Source organism: Podarcis muralis, chromosome 3, assembly GCF_964188315.1.
Source record: "Podarcis muralis chromosome 3, rPodMur119.hap1.1, whole genome shotgun sequence".
In the NCBI taxonomy this organism is placed as follows: domain Eukaryota; kingdom Metazoa; phylum Chordata; class Lepidosauria; order Squamata; family Lacertidae; genus Podarcis; species Podarcis muralis.
Genome location: NC_135657.1, coordinates 92,444,969 through 92,465,627, shown reverse-complemented (window position 1 = coordinate 92,465,627; position 20,659 = coordinate 92,444,969). Strand labels below are relative to the sequence as shown.

Genomic DNA, 20,659 nt, shown 5'->3' with positions numbered 1-20,659 from the left:
TCTAAGTCAGCATAAGTAGGAGGTATCGCAGCAGACGCAATTGTGAGAATTGACCCCCCAGTATTTGAAACAACAGAGGATATAATCCTGGAATTGGGGAATTGGGAGCTTTGTATTACAGTCGTCCTGGCCCTACTTGCAGGACCAAGTCCAGAAAGCAGCACTGGGAAAGTGCTTTTCAGCTCCCTGTCGGTTGTGTACTACTGGCTGCTCCCACACTCTTTTCGGCACCTGCTAAAAACATTTCATTCATGCAAGCCTATCCCTCTAAAATCTGTGGCCTTTTAAACTGTGCGGGGGAAGAGCTATTTTGTCTGTTCATTACAATGGCCATCTGTCATGGATGCTTTAGTTGAGATCCCTGCATTATAGTTGACCCTTAGGACCCCTTCCAATTCTATAATTCTGTTATTTTTTGTTTTGTTTTTGTATTATAACCTGCCCTTCAGGGTAGTATAGTATAGAAATTTAATAAATAAGAATACTCCAGGCATGCAGAAGTCGGCATCTCATTTTCTTTTAGCTTCAATTTTAATTATAACTTGAATTAAGGGGGGGCGGCGGGGAGAAATGTTTCAAATTGGTCTTTTATTCTAATGTTTTATTTTTATGTACGCAAGCAGTATATATATATATATATATATATATATATATATATATATATATATATACTGTATAAGTTTTGTCGAATAAATAAAAGCTTTGTGTATTATTATTTTTTGTGTGTGGGTTCTTTTCTTTTTTTTAAAAAAAAAGATTAACCAATAAAAACGGAAAAGACGGGGACTATTCGAAAAGAAGGTGTAACGGGGCTTTGCCTCAGGGCAGGATGGTTCCGCAGAGGAGCCACGCCCTTTAACGGCCACTCTGCGTGGCCGAAACGCAACATCTGGCAATAATAGCGTGTGTGGCGAGAAAGGACACCGCGTCACGCTCGGCTGCACGATCTCGAGCCGCGGGCGGGGCTGCGAGTAGCGCGCGGCGCTGTTGCTGGGGAGGGGGCGGCGACGTCCTCGACGCTCTCAGCCCAGTCTCTTCGACGCGCGCGCGCCCTGCCTCGCAACACGCCCCCTCGCTCTCGCCCCCGCCCCCGCCCCTTCCCGCTCTCACGTCCGGGCATTCCCTGGCTGGCTTGCCGCCTCCCCGCTTACTGACAGCCAGCCGGCCCCGCCCTTCCTCTGGCCCAGCCAGGCTCCTCCCTCCCTCCCTCCTTCTCCTCGCGCCGACCTTTCCCCTAGTTTCCAGAAGGTGGTTCGGCTACTCGGCTCGCCGCCGCGGAACGTGCCCACGAGGGGCCTTTCCTGCTATCAGCATAGCTGCACGAGGCAATCACGCCGCCCGGCGGAGTCCATTGGCCAGCCCGGAGGAAGCTCGTGCTGCGATTGGCGAGCAGCCTCTCCCCCCTCCCTCTTCCCCTTTCGTTCTCTCCTCCTCCCTTCGCCCGCCTCCCAGCTGCTTTTGCTGTATGGAGTGTTTTGGTGTGTTTCCCTCTGTGTTTTGGCTGCTCGCCTCCCTCGGAGGAGGGAGGGCGGGAGGAGGTAGGTGGGAGGCAGGCAAGCAAGCAAGCAGGCGGAGGAGGAGGAGGAGGAGGCGGTTCTGGCTGCAGCTCTTGCTGGCTTTGTCACATCGCTGCTGCCTGCGGGAGCTTCCACCATGCATACCTCGCCCTGCGCCGAGGCGATGGGAGATGCCCCCGCGGTGAGTACCACTTGCTGCACGGGGCGACGCGCGGGTGGGGGCGCGGATGCAGGGCAAAAAGACCCAGCCTGCCTCGATTTTACTCCCCGCTTCTGATCCTCCTCGCTTTCCAAAAGGTGCAAACGACTTGAGGTGCATGCGAGGGGGAGGCACTGATTCCCTGCGTGCGGGGAGGAGGAAGGAGAGCAGCTATCCTTGCTAGCCTTTCTTATTTATTGCTTTATTTAACCGCAATCTATGGGTTGCCAAGACGCCAAGGTGACGGGAGCGAGAGATGCGCGTGGCGCTTGGGGGGGGGGGGAGCAGCCTTCCTCTCTTCTTATTTTTATTTTATTTCTATGGAGTAAACTTATATACCGCTTTTCGCCCGTAGATCCCCGGGAGGGGCCGTGCCAACAAAGCCCATTAATGCTAGCCTTTCCTCCGGGCCAGGTCCTTGCTAACTTACCTGGGACTTGGTGAGGCTTATGATGGTGCATAATAGGCTAATGCTGCTCCTTTCTTCCCTCCCTCGCTTCTGGTGACTGGGAGCTATGCAAGCATAAGCGTGTGGGATGCCCTGGACGTTTGTGCTTCTTGCGCCACCCCCGATCCTGCCCCAGGTTTATTGGGAAGGAAGTTCTGTTTAGTTTCCATGGAGCAGGCAGACTTGCCAGTCAGTCCAGCCTGCACGAAACTGCTGCTTTGCTGGATCTAGGGTGGTGGTGGTGGTGATGTCTTACACTGACGCACATCGAATAATGTGCATCAGCATGAGTAATCCCAGTGATCCCGCAGTTGCCCGGTTGTTGCATGAGTATTACAGAGATTACAGTAAATGCAGGGAGGAGTGGTCTCGCGGCTTGAGAGCCTCAACCTTTGGGGAGGGTTTCTTTCTTTGTTAACTTGTGTCATTGCAAAGAGAGAGAGAGAGAGTCCTAGCCCCCCACCCCACCCCCGCAGGCAGCCTTTACTTTTGGACCTTGTGGGCAGAACTACCCCGCCTCACAGGGCTTCCCAGCAGTGGCTCAGCCAGAGACCACCACCCACTTGCTCACATGGCTATTTTGATGCATGACGTCGCCCCACTCCCCCCCCCCGAGCTATATTTGGAGTGGGTGGTTGCTCTGGATCCCATGAGGGGGGGAAAGAAAGCCTTCCGCCCCATTCCCTCCCTTTTGGAAGGTGGCGCTTCGCTGCCTTCCACCCAATCCACAAGGACATCGTCATTTTGCTGATCTGCATGCCGTTTCCTCCCCCGTCCCCAGTTTTTTTTTTAAAAAAATACTGTTATTAAAGCAAAGGCAGTGCAAGGAAGGGGGGAGGTCGGTTGGGCAATTGGACCTGCCCTTTGGTAGTGTTCCTTGATGCAGTGAATTGGTGGGGTATTTCCTGCCGTCTTTGTGATGGCTCTGGCTCTGCTTTTGCAGCCCGCTTTCTGTTGTGCTGTGTGCCAGCTCATCCAGCTTGCCTCTGCAGTGTCTGGGTGAAAGGAGGTGATTTAAGGACAAGCCGCCAGGCTAAGTTATGGAGCCGCGCGTGCCTGCTTGGAAAGCAGACCAAGGCGCATTGAACTTATTTCCTCCTTCCTTCCGAAGCTTATCAAGCGATTGTGGATTAATAATTGTCACGAACTGCAAGCGAACCTAAAATTCTTCTTCTTAAACGTTTCTCATCTTGGATTCTCTAGCTTTTGAATAGGCTGTCCCCCTCCCCCAAGTTCTTTTAAATCTTATTGATTTGACACAGATATCATTTTAGCACCCAAGGAAAATAATGTTCATCAGTTGCAAGCAAATGGAGAATTCCTGGTGGTTTTTAAGCATTTCTCCTCATATTCTGGAATCTTTTACCTCCGTATTATTAAATGTATCAGTTTCAAGATTGCCCATCTTACTCATTTTTATTCCCAGATTCTTTGAGTTCATTTGAGTTTCTGTGAACTTGTGATACCAATTTGTTAGGTTAGCTTCACATTTCATATTGGCTTAACCATGTGAATAGGTGCTTTCCGTTGGGTTCATTTATTATTATTATTATTATTAGTAGTAGTAGTAGTAGTAAATATATGCACATGGCAGCTCTGCGGCATCTAAGGGAGCATAATAATTGTCTGTAGTCACTACATGGCTTACTGTCCAGCTGCCTGATTCCACTTTCCTTTTTATTCTGGGCTTCTAATTGCCAGTTTTGAGTGTGAACTGAATAGGGAGTAGAATCCTATGCACATGTGGGGTTCTAGACTGGTGAAAAGTATTTGCATTGCACTTATTTGCTATAGGGAGATGCTCATGACCAACAAAATATGGTGGCTTTGACCCATACATGAGTCAACCATGCTGGACATTTATTCCAGCGGCATGTTGTGTTGCCCATATTTATTACTCTTTCTAAGAAACCATCACTGAACAAAACTGGAGATAAAACGATCCCCCGCTATGTCTCATCTTCCATGCAGTTTTGGAATATTAACATTAAATACTGTGTCATTCTGGGAAGTCACTTTAGAAAGTTGAAGCAATGCTGCAGATGTTACATCTTCTTGGACCTTTCCCAACACACGCACACATGCGTGTGCACACCCACCTCTCTCTCTCTCTGTTGTTGCCATGGTGGTGCAGTCTGTGCTAACTGAAGAAAGGAATAACTTTCCTGTGGAAGAGCAAAGTTGGCAGCCAGATTTTGCTTTTTTAATCTCTGGGGGCCTGATCCAGTTTGAGTTGCACATAAAAAAGGTATTATTGTGCAACTTAGTTGTTCCAGAAGGTGAACAGGATATGTGTTTGAATACACATCACATTCAAAGGAGTGCAGTGCGGGAAAGCAACTGAATTCACCTGTGAATTACCCAGCAATTGATATGCACGCATGCTGAGTCAGCTCATTGGTCAGGCCAGCGTAGTACTGCTTTCACTGACTGGCAGCAGCACTCCCTTGGCTGCCAGTCGTTACTACCTGTTATTATTTTAGCAGGTGATAGAAAGAACGTGGAGCTCTGAATCCAGGGGATGTACTGTACTAAGTACTAAGCTATAGCCTTTCTTCTGCTCATGTGTGCATACTTAGAAACTGGATTGGGCTCTGGCATGTATGATGCCTTTTTAAAAGCAGACAATAGGGCATATGCTTGTTTTCCGTGTGACTTACAAACAATGGCTCACTTATCTCTAGGTTGACATTGTGGACATCTATGAATCCATACGTGAACGGCAGCGTCATGACAGTGAAAGGTCTACTTGTAGCACCTTGGAACAGAACGACATAGAAGCAGTAGAGGCACTTGTTTGTATGAGCTCCTGGGGTCAAAGATCACAGAAAGGCGACCTGTTGAAGATAAGGCCTCTTACACCTGTCTCAGATTCAGGTGATTTCTCAATGCACACTGAACCCACGTCTGAGTTGCCTAAGGATTATAACTTTTTATCCACACTGGTAAGGAAAAAACAAACAAACCCTGGAACAAAATGAATTTGCATGGAATCGATATGAATTTTTTTGAGAGGAAAGACATGAATATGTCCCCCATTTAATCTGTTAGCAGTAATTTCTTGGTTTGGCTTGAAGGCATTTATTATGCAATAAGCTCTAAGAGAACAGCATACATTTCCACTCACAAGTACAGTTGCTTCAGTTTAGTTAACGATGTGTTTGAGGTTATTTTGGAATAATGCAGTCTTCCCTATCCTGGGATCCTCCAGATGATGATGATGATGATATATATATATATATATATATATATATATATATACACACACACACACACACACACACACACACACACACACACACCCCACACACTGGGTATCCCCAGCCACTCTGGGCAGCTCCCAACAGAATATGATTGCAAACCTTTTTCAGACCATGGCCCCCTTCCAACCTTGTTTCCTTCCTGTGCTCCTCCCATGCATGTAGCCGGGGGGGGGGGGGTCAACCCCCCCCCCCCGTAAATAACAGTCAATACAAATCTGAGGTTCTGCTCCGCCAACAAAAGCTTGCCCTCCTAACAAAAATCTTGGCTATTCCCCTGCCTCCCCCTGTCCTACCGGTAGAAAGATAGCTATTTAAACGTTTTGTTTTCAAATAGAACATGTTTTATAATTTTCATAATTTATCCAAAATGCAATTACACAAAATGATAGGAACATAATGAAATATTGTTGAAGCCGAAAAACAGAATAATAGATCTGGAAGGGACCCCAGGGGTCATCTTTCTAGTACAACCCACTGCAGCGTAGGAAACTCAGCTAAAGCATCCATGACAGATGGCTATCCAACCGCTGCTTAGAAACCTCCAGGGAAGGAGTGTCCACAACCTCCCGAGGGAGATCCATCTTCCATGTATTATTAAAAAATAAACAACACTTCTTTGACCCAAGTTATTTGACACAGAGGAGGGAACCTACAGATGCAGTCCAAAAGGCGCACAGGGAGTTTTGTATATATGGGAGAATTCTAAACAGCAAGTGGTCCTCACTGACCTGGTGCAAAAAGATCTTGTCATCCAGCGAAGCCCTGGCTGGCTAGATAAAACACCATAGCCCCCCCCCCCCTTACCTGGGAGTAAGGCCCACTGAACTCATTGGAGCTTTCTTCTGCCTAGACACTTGGTTATTTACTACATGCAAGTCAGCAGCACTCGATGACCCCACTCATCAAAGCGCTGGAGTGGATTTCACTCCATGCCTTGCAGAGCCAGGCAGATAGCAGTAAAGACTAAGATGAGCCCCTTCTAGCTAAACTAATCCTTAATGATCTCTCTGGGGGAAAACCAAACCAGGGTCTTTGAATATCATTATGGTTGTCTAAAACTTTTGTGGGGGGAAAGTAGTAATTATTATTATTATTATTAATGCGTCTGACCTACACTTAAATGTTATAAATATGAAAGCTAGGAATGATCACACCTAAAGTAGTATTTTGTTATATGTATACTACCTCTGCTTCTTCCCCCCCCCTTTAAATATAGTGTATGACACCACCCTATAGTCCAGATTTTGTTGAGCCTTCCACAACAGCACCGCTTTCGTCCCAAGCCACTTACTCAAAACCGAGGACAATCAAGACGAACATGTCTGCCTGTCTGATCACTCCTCCGGGTTGTGCTCTTCCTGCACCCAAGCCAGCTGCCCTGAATTTGGGGAGGGAGTCCAGCCAGACGCCAGCGAGAGCGGAGCAAGTTGCTCCTCAGCGTTGCAGAGCAAGGGCAACCAGCGTGATCCGTCACACCGGGGACAGTGCCGGTTACTCCCACCTTCCTCCTGTGCAAACAAAAGCGGAAGCTGCGTTGGGCACCGGTGTTTCTGCAGACAGGCACGAGGCGCAAGACGAGAGACATCCTTCAGCCTTGCAAGACTGCGACATTGCGGACAGCATAGCTTGTGGCACTTCGCCAGGATGTGAACTGTATTTGCATGGCTCAGGTTGTTCCAGAGCCACCAGCAAAGGATGCGAACCTGTGAGGCTTGCTTCGCAGCAGACCCCTTTCCCGAACGCTTGCGAAAGTGACCCGCAGCAGAAGTCCCCCTCGCTGCTAGCCTCCCCGCTCTCCAATCCCCAAGTGATCTGCCAAATGATCCCCTTGGACGGACAAAGAGGTATGGTCCCAGGCTTTCTAAAGCCCTCTGCTCAGATGGCAGCGACGGTCAAACCCATCCTACCCCACACAGCCCCAGTTTCTCAGCCTGTGCTGATGGGGCCTTCCATGCCTCAGGGGACTGTTATGTTGGTTCTTCCGCAGGCTGCTGTTGCCCAGGCGCCTCCTTGCCAACAAACTGTGATGTCTGTTGGGAATACCAAGTTGTTGCCCCTGGCCCCTGCTCCAGTTTTCATTGCCTCTGGCCAAAGCAGCACACCTCTAATTGACTTTTCCCGGAGAAGAAATTATGTTTGCAACTTCCCGGGCTGCAGGAAGACGTACTTCAAAAGCTCTCACCTCAAAGCCCACCTGCGTACTCATACCGGTATGTATAGCAGAGCTGTGGATGTGATCTGCCTCTTCTAATCCCTCTGTTGCAGATACTCAGGTGGGGATGTTGTTGCTTACGTAGCCAATAGGACACCACACAAACCCAAGAGGGGAAGAGCTGTAGCTCAGTGGCCTTGTATTCAGAAAGTCCCTGGTTTAATCCTTGTTTCTTCAGGTAGGGCTGGGGGAGACCCATGCCTGAAAGCTTTGAGCAGAACAGCCATACGGCCTAGACGAAACTGAGCCAGATCGACCCGTGGTGTGAACTGGTATAATTCAGCTGTGAGCAGTGTTAGATGTGTAAGCTAGGCACCAAATGGCTCCTTAAACCAGGGTTACAGCCACCAAAACAGAATGTCTAGTTGCCATTTGGGGGCAAGGCAGCTCTAAAGTCGTATTTTTCAATACAACCTTTGGTTCCTGAAATAAGTTCTGATTGTGCAGATAAAATATAACAGATAGAATTCTACAGGATCCTTCGCTACTGTGTGAAAACAGGCAAGATCCAAGGATCTTCAGATGGTGGTGACATCGGGCACCATCCTGGTGCCTTGGCATTGTCACAAGTGGCTGATAGCCAAGTGCAAAATGCACCAGGCTCCTGGTGGGTTTCGAAGTTTGCGGAGTACAAAAAAGAGAGAAAAGAAACCCTATTGGGGTGGCAGTGAGGGTAGACTAAAAGCCCAGAGAGGGCTTAAATGTGCTTAGTGGTTCCAGACGGATGATTATGGGAAGAGACTGAAACCTCAAGGGAGGAGTAAAATGAGTATGGCCTGAAGGGGACACTGAAGAGAGCTACGCCACACAGTGTTGAAAGTCCCACTCGCATGTCTTTAGTGGTTGTCTAGCAACATATGGACATTTCAGGAGTGTGGAAATAGGAGACGGGATAGTAGAACATTTCTTGTTTAGTGGAGAGGGACTGTTTTTAGGAAGACAAAAAGAGGAATGGAGAACCTGCGGCTATTCTAATGTTGCTGGACTACAACTCCCATGATCTTGCCAGAATATTTACCATGCTGTTTGGGGCTGATGGGAGTTGGAGTCCAGTAACATATGGAAGGCCACTGGTTTTCCCCACCCCCATCACTGGTTTAGAGCTTCTAAATTGTTTGCATCTGAATGTATAGGTGGAGACTGGGGAACTCCCCCCTCCCCCCCCAAAAAAAACCCCACCCTCTGAATGTTCAGTAGAAGATCTGGAAAGAGCCACTACATGTGTACAGCTGTAGGCATGTAGGGTCTTCCTTGTGGTCTGGAGCCCTCTTGGTTCAGGATACAGAAAGTCTGAAGAGAGCCCTAATTGCAGTGAGTAGGTCTGATCAGGTCTACAGGCTTAACTTCTAAGTAAGAACGATTACATTGTGCAGTAAATAGGCTTAAGACCTGGTGTAACTTTAGAGAAATGAATTTAAAGAGAAGGGTTGTTTCATAACACAGGCCATCATGGGTGTCGTATTCTTTTATCTTGGGGGCGAAAAATACTGACCTTTAGCGTTTTAATTGTAAAGACTAATCCCTTGACGAAAGAGTATGTCCTGGGGTGTGTTGGGAACAAAGGAGGTCTTCTTTTTTTTATAAAATTCCTTGCTCTATTTAGAGGAGAAGCCCCCTGGCTTCTGTAGTCTTCCTTAGTAAGTTCAGATTCAAGAGCCGCTCCTGCAGTTGAATGAATTGCTTCTTGTCTACCTTGTTTCCTTTCTTCATGTAATCTGCTATAGAAAAAAAGGCAGTCTAAAGTAGAGATGGTTTGTGTGGCAATGTATGACCTCTTTGGTAAAACCAGCTGTCTTGTTCTTGGGTTCCCTTCAATTCCCCCACCTACCTGCCCATTGCTTCCTTCTTTCCAGGAGAGAAACCTTTCACCTGCAGCTGGGAAGGTTGTGACAAGAAGTTCGCCCGCTCCGATGAACTCTCTCGCCACCGCAGAACTCACACAGGGGAGAAGAAGTTTGCCTGTCCGGTCTGTGACCGCCGCTTCATGCGCAGCGATCACCTGACGAAACACGCTCGCCGCCACATGACGACAAAGAAAGTGCCCAGCTGGCAGGCAGAAGTTGGCAAACTGAACAGAATTGCAACCATGGAGAAGCCTAAGAGTGAGACTCCTTTGAGCATGCTTCTGCCTATGCTGTCTTCTGGCTAGCAGGCCTGCTTTGGAAGATGAACATTTCAAGAGGAACTTGGGTGATTTCCAAAAAACCAGCTTTGACTGTTTTTTTTTTTTTTTTTGTTAAAGTATCCAAGAGTGGTTGCATTTATATTGTGGAGGAGGAGGAGGAAAATCCTGTAAAGTCTTCTGCCCTCTCTTTTTCCTCCCCATCCCTTCATATTAAGCCCTATTTAAATGTTAACGTTTTATTTCTGTTATCCTTTTGTTTTCCCCAATGCTTTAAGGGCATTCAACAGCACTTGGGGGGAGGAGGGAGAATATTTTTGGTGGGAATGTTGGCAATGGGCTTTGCAAACATATCTTTTCTGTTGAGTTAGCAGTGGTTGATGAAAAGTGAAACAGGGTGGTTCCCCCTCCCTCCCCCGGCATTTTAAACTAGTCCCCCCCCCCCCCCCATCTTATGAGTTCAGCTGTGGTCTGATCTTGCAAAATCACCCTGTGAGAAGAGTGAAAAGCAACATCAGAGGTACCACTTGGAAATTTATTTATTTATTTCCTAAACGGAATCCAAACTAATTTGAAATTTCAGAGTGTCTGAACTCCAGTCTAGCAACTGAATCCACTTTAGGATTATCTGCTGTGCCACATTTTAAAGCAGCGTCGTTCTTTCCCAAATGTCTGAATATTGAGGCCTAGGTATTGTTGATGCCTATAACTAGCTCAGGACCAATTTAGGTGCAGCACTGACCATGTGTGCCCCTGCTGGGAAGTTCTAACCTGTGCAGTAACTCCACATGGTCAGCTGCACGCTCAAAAGGTTTTAACCCTAGACACCAATCCATAATGCACACCCTCAGTCAGTTGTTGGTGTGTAAACACGTATGGATTAGTGGATGTTGTACATCGGCTACTTGACGCTCCTGTATGTGTACGATTGTACAGTGGCAGGGCTTCATATATTCACCACTGCATTCAAATTTGCTTGTGTGAACAAAATCCCACCTGTTGCTTCCCTGATTGCAGTCTGCTGGTCTGACTTGAGTTGGGTAAGTTTGGTGGACCTTGTATTTTGTGGCAAAGGAGTGACTTGCTAAAGTGCCCCCTACATTTATTAATTGCAACGCGAGAAGTGACCTTTTAATTTGAGTGCTGGTAACGTTTGGAAGGCTTGGGGGCAGCTTGTCTGTTGGTTGGGACGGTCCTGCCAAACCGCAAGGACTTCTGTATATCCAGTCTTCAGAACGGAAGAACTTTCGAATCACATTCCCTTCAGAGTGAAAGTTAAGCATGTCCATCAATATATCCCTTATGAGTTCAGTGGGGAAAATAAGTGCCTAGCTTTGGATTATGCCCTTGATCTCTTAATAGTAATGAGTATAAGGACCCCTTAAGGGAAATGCCCAAACCACATTGAGCTATTGTTTCTAAATAAAGTTGGGGGAGGATTTATGATTTGAAGTAAAGGCTGAAAATGCAGTGCCCGCATAACCATTTTTATAATCATCCAAGCAAACATTTGAAAATCTGATCAATGACACAACCACAACAGGCAGCACCTTAAATAATTCTCACTTGAGTAGTTCATAGGTAAAGAGAATAAACAAGGCAACAGAAGCAATTGGACATTAAGGGTTCAGCACTCAAATCGGCTCCTGTCTTGCCACTTTCAAAATGAGCTGGATTTATAATGGGAAATTGCTGTCTGGCAATGGATGGTTCCAGATCAGCAAGTCGTTTCTCACAAAAGTGACCTGAATATTCTTAGCTTTGGAGCAAAAGCGCTTTGTGGAGATGTTAACTGCTGCTGTTGTGGTCTCCTTTTCCACAGCACATTGGATGAGTGAAATGAAAGGACGGCTGATGGAAGAGAACTAAAATTAAGGGTGGACCTGCCATTTCACATGATTTGCTCGATTCTGTATACATAATATTTAATCAAGCTGAGATAATTGTTCTAATGATGACGAGAAAGCATGATCAGATGTGTATGTATATATGTGTGTGTGGAATAAGTAATATCTGACACTTCATTGGTATCTGAAACTAGGTAGACCTCTCGCAGTTGGAATTTCAACCTCATCTCTTTATTATTCAGCCAAGATTGCAGTGCATTTGCCAATTTGTGTTGGAGCCATTGGAGAATATTTCCACAGATGGTGGGAGTTTACTTGGAAATACATCTGGAGTAAGTAGCTTGAGAAATGCAGTTCTAAAACACCTGTACCAATGTACCCTCAGTTTCAACACAATGCCTAGAGCAGGGATATGGTATGTGTGGCCCTCCTGATGTTGTTAGACTCCAGCTCCCATCAGCCCCAACCAGCATGACCAGTGGCCAGAGATTATTGGAGTTGCAGTCCAACAACATCTGCATGGCTGGCTTGGGCAGTACTGTTGAATAGGTTGGCCAGTATCTGCTTTTGTACCTCCGGCAGCAGCCTGATCTGCAGAAATCGAGAAAGTGAAACTCACCCTAGCACTTCATTCGCATGCTATGAAGAGCTTCAGCTGCTAAATTTCTGCAAGTCAGGGGCAGGATCTCTGCCAAGAAAAAAGGCTGGTTGGCAACTCTACCAGCATCACATCATATGTTGAGAGCCTGCAGAGCCACTGCAATCAGTTTGCCCATTTTAAGCATTTATCTACTTCCCTGTCCATTATTGACAACGTTCATGAAGTTGACCATAACAGAAGCACCCAATTATCTCTCTTTTTTAAAAAAAAAGTAGCCATGGTCATGGATATGGGAATTATGCATTGAAAGATTATCATCAATTTAAACCAATCTCACCTATATTCCCAATTCAAGTATATTGGAAGCAGGCAGACTTTGAAATTGATGTTAAACCAATGCCGTCACATTGTGTGAGCTACCAAGCCTATTGCAGTTTCCAACGGTACATTATGGCTTGGCAGGTGATTGAGTAGATGGAAAAGATAGGAAGTTTGCAGGAAGTTCTCCTAGGTGAGTGGACTGCATTTGATGGGTCACTAGTTCAGCACGCATGGAATGTTACCCATACTGCACCTTACTGTATTTGTGTGTTTGATTTACTATAAATAATAAACTATTTCACGAGCCAGCAGATCTGTGGCTCCTCTGAAACATGTTAGAAGGTGCAAGATGAGCATAAATAGGTTTTTCCCCCTTCACTTTATGGTCACCTAATTAAACAAAAATGAATATTCTACACGTTCAGTGTTTAAAAAAGGAGCTGGTGAGAAGACAAGCTACATGGCAGAAATGCAGTGTATATAAAACCAAAATGCAACAACTTGATTCGTCTGGAATCACTGTCTCTGCCCCTTTCTGACAATATGCAGATGCAATAGTCCATTTTTCTCTGGTTTAATTCCATTGAAGTTCATCAAAAGTTGCCAGAAGTCAAAAGATTTCCCTTGTGCAATTGCGAGGCTTTTCAAAAAGTTTCCTAATTCTCTCCCCCCTCTCCCATGCTGATTATTACCTGACTTAAGATTATGGGAATTTATGTTTGGTGTAGTAAAATATTGTGCCTAATATTTTATAAACCTTGTTTTGTCTTTCTGTTCATTTTATTGTGGGATTCCTGTATTTGTGTGTATATGCAAATATTGTTTGTATTCCTTCAAGGGCTGCATTGTAATCCCTCTTCTAGTAAAGTGAATATTTGCATAGATGGTTTTGCTGTTTTTCCTCCCCTCTGACAGCTCTCCTTTTACCTCAAAACAATAGGGAAAGAAGAGAAAGCAACGTTTTTCTTGGCTGATACGAATGCTTTGCATTTACACCACACTTTGAAACACTCAAAAGTGCTTCGCATGCACAACATCTGCAGAATATTGCAGTCAACCCTGATGCAACCAAACCTTTGCAGCAGCAAAGAGTATTGAAAACAAGGATTGGGCATGACCAGCCGATAGCATCTTGTGCACAAATCATCACGAATGCACAATAGAAAGGGTGTCTGGAAGGGGGCCCTTTGAGAGATGAATGGGGCCATCAAGATGATGAAAGGATATATGTTTTGGCAAGGGAAGCTGGCTGCCATCTGGAACAAGTGGCTTTCATTCTAAAGGAAAAGTTTCCTGGGGAAATCCGCCAACCACTTGACTTGAGTGGGCATGTTTTCAAAGCAGCATACGTGGTTCCATCAGCCTCAGCTGATTTTTGCAGGGAATTTCCTGTTTCAAAAAACAGACTGACAAAAGAATGGCATGTGCATCCCAGAAGGTTTCCATAGTGCGATGGACCCTGGTTTTAGGTACATCTGTATCTATTCCAAGTAATTTCCTGTATAGTGCTGGCCAATTCTTGAATTGTTTCGCAGTCCTAAGCTGTCCTCATGAATGACACATAAACAACAAACACTTAACTTGTAGAAAAATATCGAAGCTGCATGATGTGTACATATTTGTAAAAAAAAAAGATAAAAGAACAGGAAGTACAGGTACCACCCAAAGTTAAAATCTAGCCTCTGGCATTTGCTGTATGAGCACTGGATTGCATTATGAATAGTGCTTAAGCTTTATGCCAACATTTCATTAGCATTTGTGTTTTAAGCTTGCCTAATCCTGTAAGATTTTCTCCAGTACCTCTGCTGTTGAACCTCAAATAGCATTTTCTTTTAATTTGAACAAGAAGAACCTACAAGAAGAATTAGCACCAGCAAAAGGCAGAGGCAGGAGAAATTGGAAGCAGAGAGCATCTTATGGTGTCATTTAAACTGTCCACAGAAAAGGAGAGGAAATAGTGCCTGTTTTAATATTGTCAAGAGTTAGCATTTAGCTTGGACGCATGGCTGATAAATTTCCTTCCGATTCATTCCAGTGACCACGGAGAATCTTATAACTACAAGAGGCTGGTACAATTTGCTGGGAATATATGCTTTAATAATGTACAGGTTAGTGCTTGGGGTCTGGCAGGATCAAAGCTGGCCCACAGGAAAGGCAAAAGAGCAGACAGTCGAAAACAAGGATTCAAGTCCCTTGCTGCATGTCTCCCAAGACTCTGAGGACGAAGGTGATGGTGCCTTCATAAGTCATAATTTTAAGATATCAGGAAAACTTGACATTCCGCCTGTAGGTGCGCCAGCTTTGGAGATGTATTTTCCCAAATGAGCACAACGAGAGTCCCTATAAGGCCACATCCTGACATAATGGCAGAGAGAACTCTGCAGAAGCTTCTCCAGCCTGTTTGAGGATTCTACCAGCCTTCTTGGATGGTGGCATGCCCTCTTCTCTGCTCTTGCCTTCCCCACCCCTCCCCACCCTATCCCAGAGAAAACACCTTTCTGAGAAACACCGCTGCAGCTTCAACTATCTCGCCCCATAGTGAGCTTGTTCACAGGTCACTGTTGGCACAGCCCACAACAGCCTTCAGCGACAGTATTCCTGCTCAATCGTTGCCATCAGCTCCTCTTCGGAGTAATCGTAGGATATCTTGGCCTGCCTCTCAAGCTTCTTGAGTGGCAGCCTGCAGAAATAATCATCATCATCATCATCATCATCATCATCAAACTATAGCCAATATGCAAAACTAAATGAAGGAGAGGCCCATTTTTTTTGCACCCCAATAGCAAAATGTTATTTCTGCACAGCCCCCATTTTTTTTTACTTTGAATAGCTTTTGTCTCCGATCTACACAATGCTTTTAAAAATAAATATTTATCAAGAATATTTACACCCCACCTTGAAATGCTAAATAAAATTGAGCTCGGGACAAAAGGAGGAACTTTTTGAAAGGGAAATGTGTCTGTATGTGTGGAAGAGGTGGAAATATATCCTCTGGGATCTGGGCATATTTAATTTAACTGAGGGAGAAGTCATGCAAATTGTAAGGACAGCAGCACTAACAAGTGAAGGGAAAGAATTGTTCTGGAATAATAAATATCAAGCTAAAACAAAATTGTAGTAAAGGAACCTCTTTGATTTAACGTCAGTAAGCATATATATATATATATATGCGCCTATAAAGGGACATGGGTGGCGCTGTGTGTTAAACCAGAGCTTAGGGCTGACGGTTCGAATCCCTGCGATGGGGTGAGCTCCCGTTGCTCAGTCCCTGCTCCCGCCAACATAGCAGTTCGAAAGCACAAAGTGCAAGTAGATAAATAGGTACCGCTCCGGCAGGAAGGTAAACAGCGTTTCCGTGCGCTCCTCTGGTTCGCCAGAAGCGGCTTAGTCATGCTGGCCACATGACCCGGAAGCTGTATGCCGGCTCCCTCGGCCAATAAAGCGAGATGAGCGCTGCAACCCCAGAGTCGTCCGTGACTGGACCTAATGGTCAGGGGTCCCTTTACCTTTAAGCCTATAAATAAAAGACAGGTGCTTTCCTTCTTTAGCAAGAGGTGCAGAACTGTAGTGAGAATGCTTGACAGGCAATTCTAGACCTTTCCCCGTCCTCTTCTAGAAGCAAATGGAAGGCTGCATCACACAGCAGAGTGATTTTTTTTTTTTAAGGCAAAGACATTGGGTGCTATGAATAATTATTTTCAAATTTCCCAACACGCTTCTTGAGAAAACAGCTGTCCCTACTTAGGGGAACTCACTCAACATCTAAATTAAGGCAACCAAATTCTGATGACGTTTGGTCTCCTCCAGTTTGCCTCAAGGTGAGTGGACTTCCCCACACTTGCACAAGGATAAAAATAACAGCATTCCAATTAGGCTTCGTGGCCATTAAAAAGCTCAACCTTTCCTATGTGCCTGGTGCCAGATTTGAATGCCTTTTTTATTATTATTGACAGAATCTTTTGTAAGCTGCTCTGATAGCTTCCTGGGGCTCTGAGGTGGGATAGAAGTATTCTGTAAAAACAAAACAATGCCCACGGCTGAAAAGATTGTCATTTGAATTCAGGCGACTTACTGGTTGGCAAAGTTGTTGCTCTCTAGGCCTGGAGTGGATCTTGCTGAAAAGACCTGGGAACAAATCAACAGGACATCATGGGTGACACACAATGAAAAGTTAAATTCGCTGAAGTTTGTGCTCCTTTGTGCACAGGGAAGATGGGAGTGGTAATTTTCTGTGGTTTATCTCTGATCTCTTAACCGCGATTAAGTGAGAGCTGAGGAACTGTGTTGCACCTGTTTTGTATTCAGGAATAATGAATTAAGCGTGCATCTGCAGCATCCAGACCCCTCTCTTGTGTCTGTTGACTTAGCAGATATCCTGCTGCAGGATTCTATTTTAGAGCCGTGCCAGGGAAAGATCCCTGTAACATTACCCAAACCTAAAAGGAGTTTCAATTACAACACAATCTCAACAGTGTGTCATTATTTTCCTGTAATACCTGTCCTCCTTTTTTCTGCCACTATGCACTCTTAAACATAGTGAAGAGACCCAACATTACATCCGTGACAGTCCCACCACCACCCCAAAAATTGCCAGTCATAGCACAGAGCCTATTAAGTACACTGATGCTGTTGCATAATTTCTATTTGTTTCAGCAGGTCTTGTGCAGGAGAGATCCCTGTGGCACCGTGCTTTAAAAAAGCTTTCATATGAAACCACAGAATGGCTCTGTTTGTCACACACCAAATAATAATAATAATAATAATAATAATAATAATAATAATAATAATAATTTATTATTTGTACCCCGCCCATCTGGCTGGGTTTCCCTAGCCACTCTGGGCGGCTTCCAACAAAGATAAAAAATACACTGAAATATCACATATTAAAAACTTCCCTGAACAGGGCTGCCTTCAGATGTCTTCTGAATGTCAGGTAGTTGTTTATCGCTTTGACATCTGATGGGAGGGCGTTCCACAGGGCGGGCGCCACTACCGAGAAGGCCCCCTCTGCCTGGTTCCCTGTAGCTTGGCTTCTCGCAGTGGGGGAACCGCCAGAAGGCCCTCGGTGCTGGACCTCAGTGTCCGGGCAGAACGATGGGGGTGGAGACGCTCCTTCAGGTATACTGGACCGAGGCCGTTTAGGGCTTTAAAGGTCAGCACCAACACTTTGAATTGTGCTCGGAAACGTACTGGGAGCCAATGTAGGTCTCAATGTAGGCCGCTCCCAGTCACCAGTCTAGCTGCCGCATTCTGGATTAGTTGTAGTTTCCGGGTCACCTTCAAAGGTAGCCCCACATAGAGCGCATTGCAGTAGTCCAAGCGGGAGATAACCAGAGCATGCACCACTCTGGGCACAGCCAGGAATGGTTAAGAAGGTAAGACACAAGATGGCATTGTTTCACTTAACACTATAGCAAGCAGAGTATTTTTTCATAAAACTAGAATTTAAAGGAGGGCTGAGGCTTTGTGCACATTATCAACACAAAACAGCTAGGTTCTTCTTTCTCAATTTGGATCAAAGCTGGGCAGAATGCACTATTTTGTAAAAAATGACATGATAAATGTGCGTACACGGAGAAGGACCTCAGGTGATGATCACAGGCTCTGGGTCAGTTCATGTGGGGTGAGACAGTTCTTACTAACTAGCTCATTCTTACGCATTTAGCTCTGTCATATTTTCGAACACAGGGCCCCTGTGGACCACAAATATGCCAATCCTCTGAGTTCAAGCCATGCAAAGCGCCTTTCTGAAAGCAATTCCTAGATCACCTCCAGAGCCAGGCGGCCTGCTTATTGAACATTCAACCCAAAGTTTGTGGGAAAGTTCAACAATGTGGGTGTTTCTTCAGCATCTGTCCTTGTTTGTTTGAGGGGAAGGTATTATGATGGGGAATAGCTTTGTGACAGAGCTGTTGGGCTCCTTTGGAAGGCGGTGCCTGGGAGGTTTCAAAGCAGAGATTAGGTGCTTCAGTTGAGATTTCTGCTTTGCAGCAGGGTGCCAACTTGAATAAAATATTGAACGGGGGGGAGGGAAGCCCCGTCCCGCATAATCAATCACATGACGCAGTGCACATACACTATTTGAATGGCAATGCCTATCAACTTTGAAGGCGTCCGGCCCCCACAAATATTTTAGGGGGGGGCGAAGACTCCTGGGCCGTCAGGAGTTGGCTCTTGTGCTTGCAGGGGTTTGGATTCGATCACCCTCGGGCTCCCTCACAATTCAATGATTCCATGCGGCGTCGAATCATTTGTTATCCCGCTTTCCAGCACGCCAGGCCGCTTCAGAAAGCGCGCTGCGCAAGCGGCCCAAACCAAGCAGAATTTGCGCGTCTCGGCTTTGCGCCTGCGGGACAGACTCCCCACCCCCCAAAACACAGCTGCCTGGAAGCGCCCTTAAGACAGTGCACATGCCAAGAAGGCGCGCGCTTTCTTCCAGGATCTTGCTCCCTCTCCCAGACCTTCCAAAAGTCCCTATTTTCCAAGGACAACCCCAGATTTACAGAAGCCAACCCGGTTCCTGATTTGATCCTGGGATGTCCGGCTTTTCTTTAGGCAGAAATGCTGGAGGATATGGAGCCATACGACCCCCCCCCCCCAGCCAAGGAGATGAGTAACTAGACAACCTTTAGAAGACATCCGAAGGCAGCTCTGTACACGGAATTTTTTTTAAAAAAAACGTCTGGAAGCCGCTCAGAGTGGCTTGGGGCAACCCCGTCAGACGGGACGAATATAAATAATAAAACGATCACCATTATTATTGGGGAATAGGACGTCCCTATTTGCATCGGAGAAATGTTGCCCGCCCGTCGACTAGTTGCTCAGCTCGCTTTTCCAAAAACGCATGAATGGAAAACCCTGGACGCGCCGTCTCGCCTCCCCACCGACCTGCAGCACCGCCTTACCTCCTCGCCGCTGCCCTCTGCCGGGCGGGAGCAGCCATCCCCGGCGGCCTCGAGGAGGAGGGGGCGGCGGCGGCGTCGCCCCGTCGGCTGCCCGAGCCCTTCGTCGCCGCACTCCTCCAGCACCCGGTCCAGAAGCTCCGAGTCCGAGTCGGACTCGCCCGCCGACGGCGAGGTGGTGGCGCGCGCCGGCGTTTGGCTATAGCACCTGGGCTCCGCGCCCTGCTCCTCCTCTGCTCGGCCCTGCCTGGCGGGGGCGCTGATGCTCCCGCTGCCCCGGCCACGCCAGGGCTTCACCGAGCTGCGCCCTTTCCCCGGCCTGCTGCTGCCCGTGCCCATCGCCGACGCCCGGCTGTGTGGCTCGCGGCCGCCCCTGCCTAGCGCTGCTCCTCCGGCAGACCCATCGTTCGGGTTCCAGAGCTCAACTGTTGCTGGGGCTTGGCGGGCGGAGGCAGAGAGAGGGCGGGTGGGATCCTGGCTCCTCGCCTCGTCCTTGGAAATATATCTATCTTTCCCTTGATCACAAAGTTAAGCGTTTTTGTTTCTAACTTAAGGACGAAAACGGTAGCAAGCAAAGGAGCTGGATTTCCAGCTCCGGTTTAAAGGGAGAAAAGCGAACTTGGAATTATTTTCAGCCCTCCCTTCCCTTCCTCCCTCCCCCCTCTTTTTTTTTTTTTAATTCCAAGAATTTGGCCTTGAAAGAAACCAAATGGGTGTAACCTCGTTCCTCAGAATGAGGTTGGTTTCAAAAATAGTCTCTGGGCAAATATTCTTAAAAGAGTATTTTTGATGCACGTGCTTATATGTGTATAGTCTTCATGATATATAGATATACGGAAAGGCAACCCTCACAAATCATAAATGTGGTGGATTCTTGGTGACTTGAAAACCGCTTCAAAATAAACAGATTCCTGGGATCTGGAGCAAACACTGTGGAAAGTATTCAAAGGGTCCAAACCGCAGCTCAGCCTCTCCTTCTCTCTCTCTCTTGTATTCCCAAGTGCTCAAAAATACATTTCCTTTTAAAAGCAACATAGCAACTCAGCTGTTTAACATCTTTAAAATACTGCCAACTTATCTGTTAATCATATCTACTAGGGTGAATTGCAGAATTATTTGGTTAGACGTGCTGTTCCATTTGGACCACTGGAATGACTGCTCCCATCTTGATAAGACTGAAGCTCTAAGCCAAGGTGGGGGACCTGCAAGGGGCAGGGGCCATACCCG

General features: G+C 46.5%; 2 protein-coding genes across 2 annotated transcripts; one reads left to right on the top strand and one right to left on the bottom strand.

The window, feature by feature from the left end:
- Window positions 1–1,434: 1,434 nt before the first annotated feature.
- On the top strand, window positions 1,435–13,412 carry KLF11 (KLF transcription factor 11). Its single transcript, XM_028722521.2, has 4 exons — window positions 1,435–1,698; window positions 4,849–5,109; window positions 6,644–7,637; window positions 9,493–13,412. Exons 1-4 carry the CDS (start codon window positions 1,654–1,656, stop codon window positions 9,786–9,788), a joined length of 1,596 nt encoding a protein of 531 aa, XP_028578354.2. The 5' UTR covers window positions 1,435–1,653; the 3' UTR covers window positions 9,789–13,412.
- A 1,064-nt stretch (window positions 13,413–14,476) lies between these two features.
- On the bottom strand, window positions 14,477–20,063 carry CYS1 (cystin 1). Its single transcript, XM_028722523.2, has 3 exons — window positions 19,436–20,063; window positions 16,603–16,655; window positions 14,477–15,210 (listed from the first exon to the last, which is right to left on the bottom strand). Exons 1-3 carry the CDS (start codon window positions 19,769–19,771, stop codon window positions 15,114–15,116), a joined length of 486 nt encoding a protein of 161 aa, XP_028578356.2. The 5' UTR covers window positions 19,772–20,063; the 3' UTR covers window positions 14,477–15,113.
- Between the last annotated feature and the right edge of the window lie 596 nt (window positions 20,064–20,659).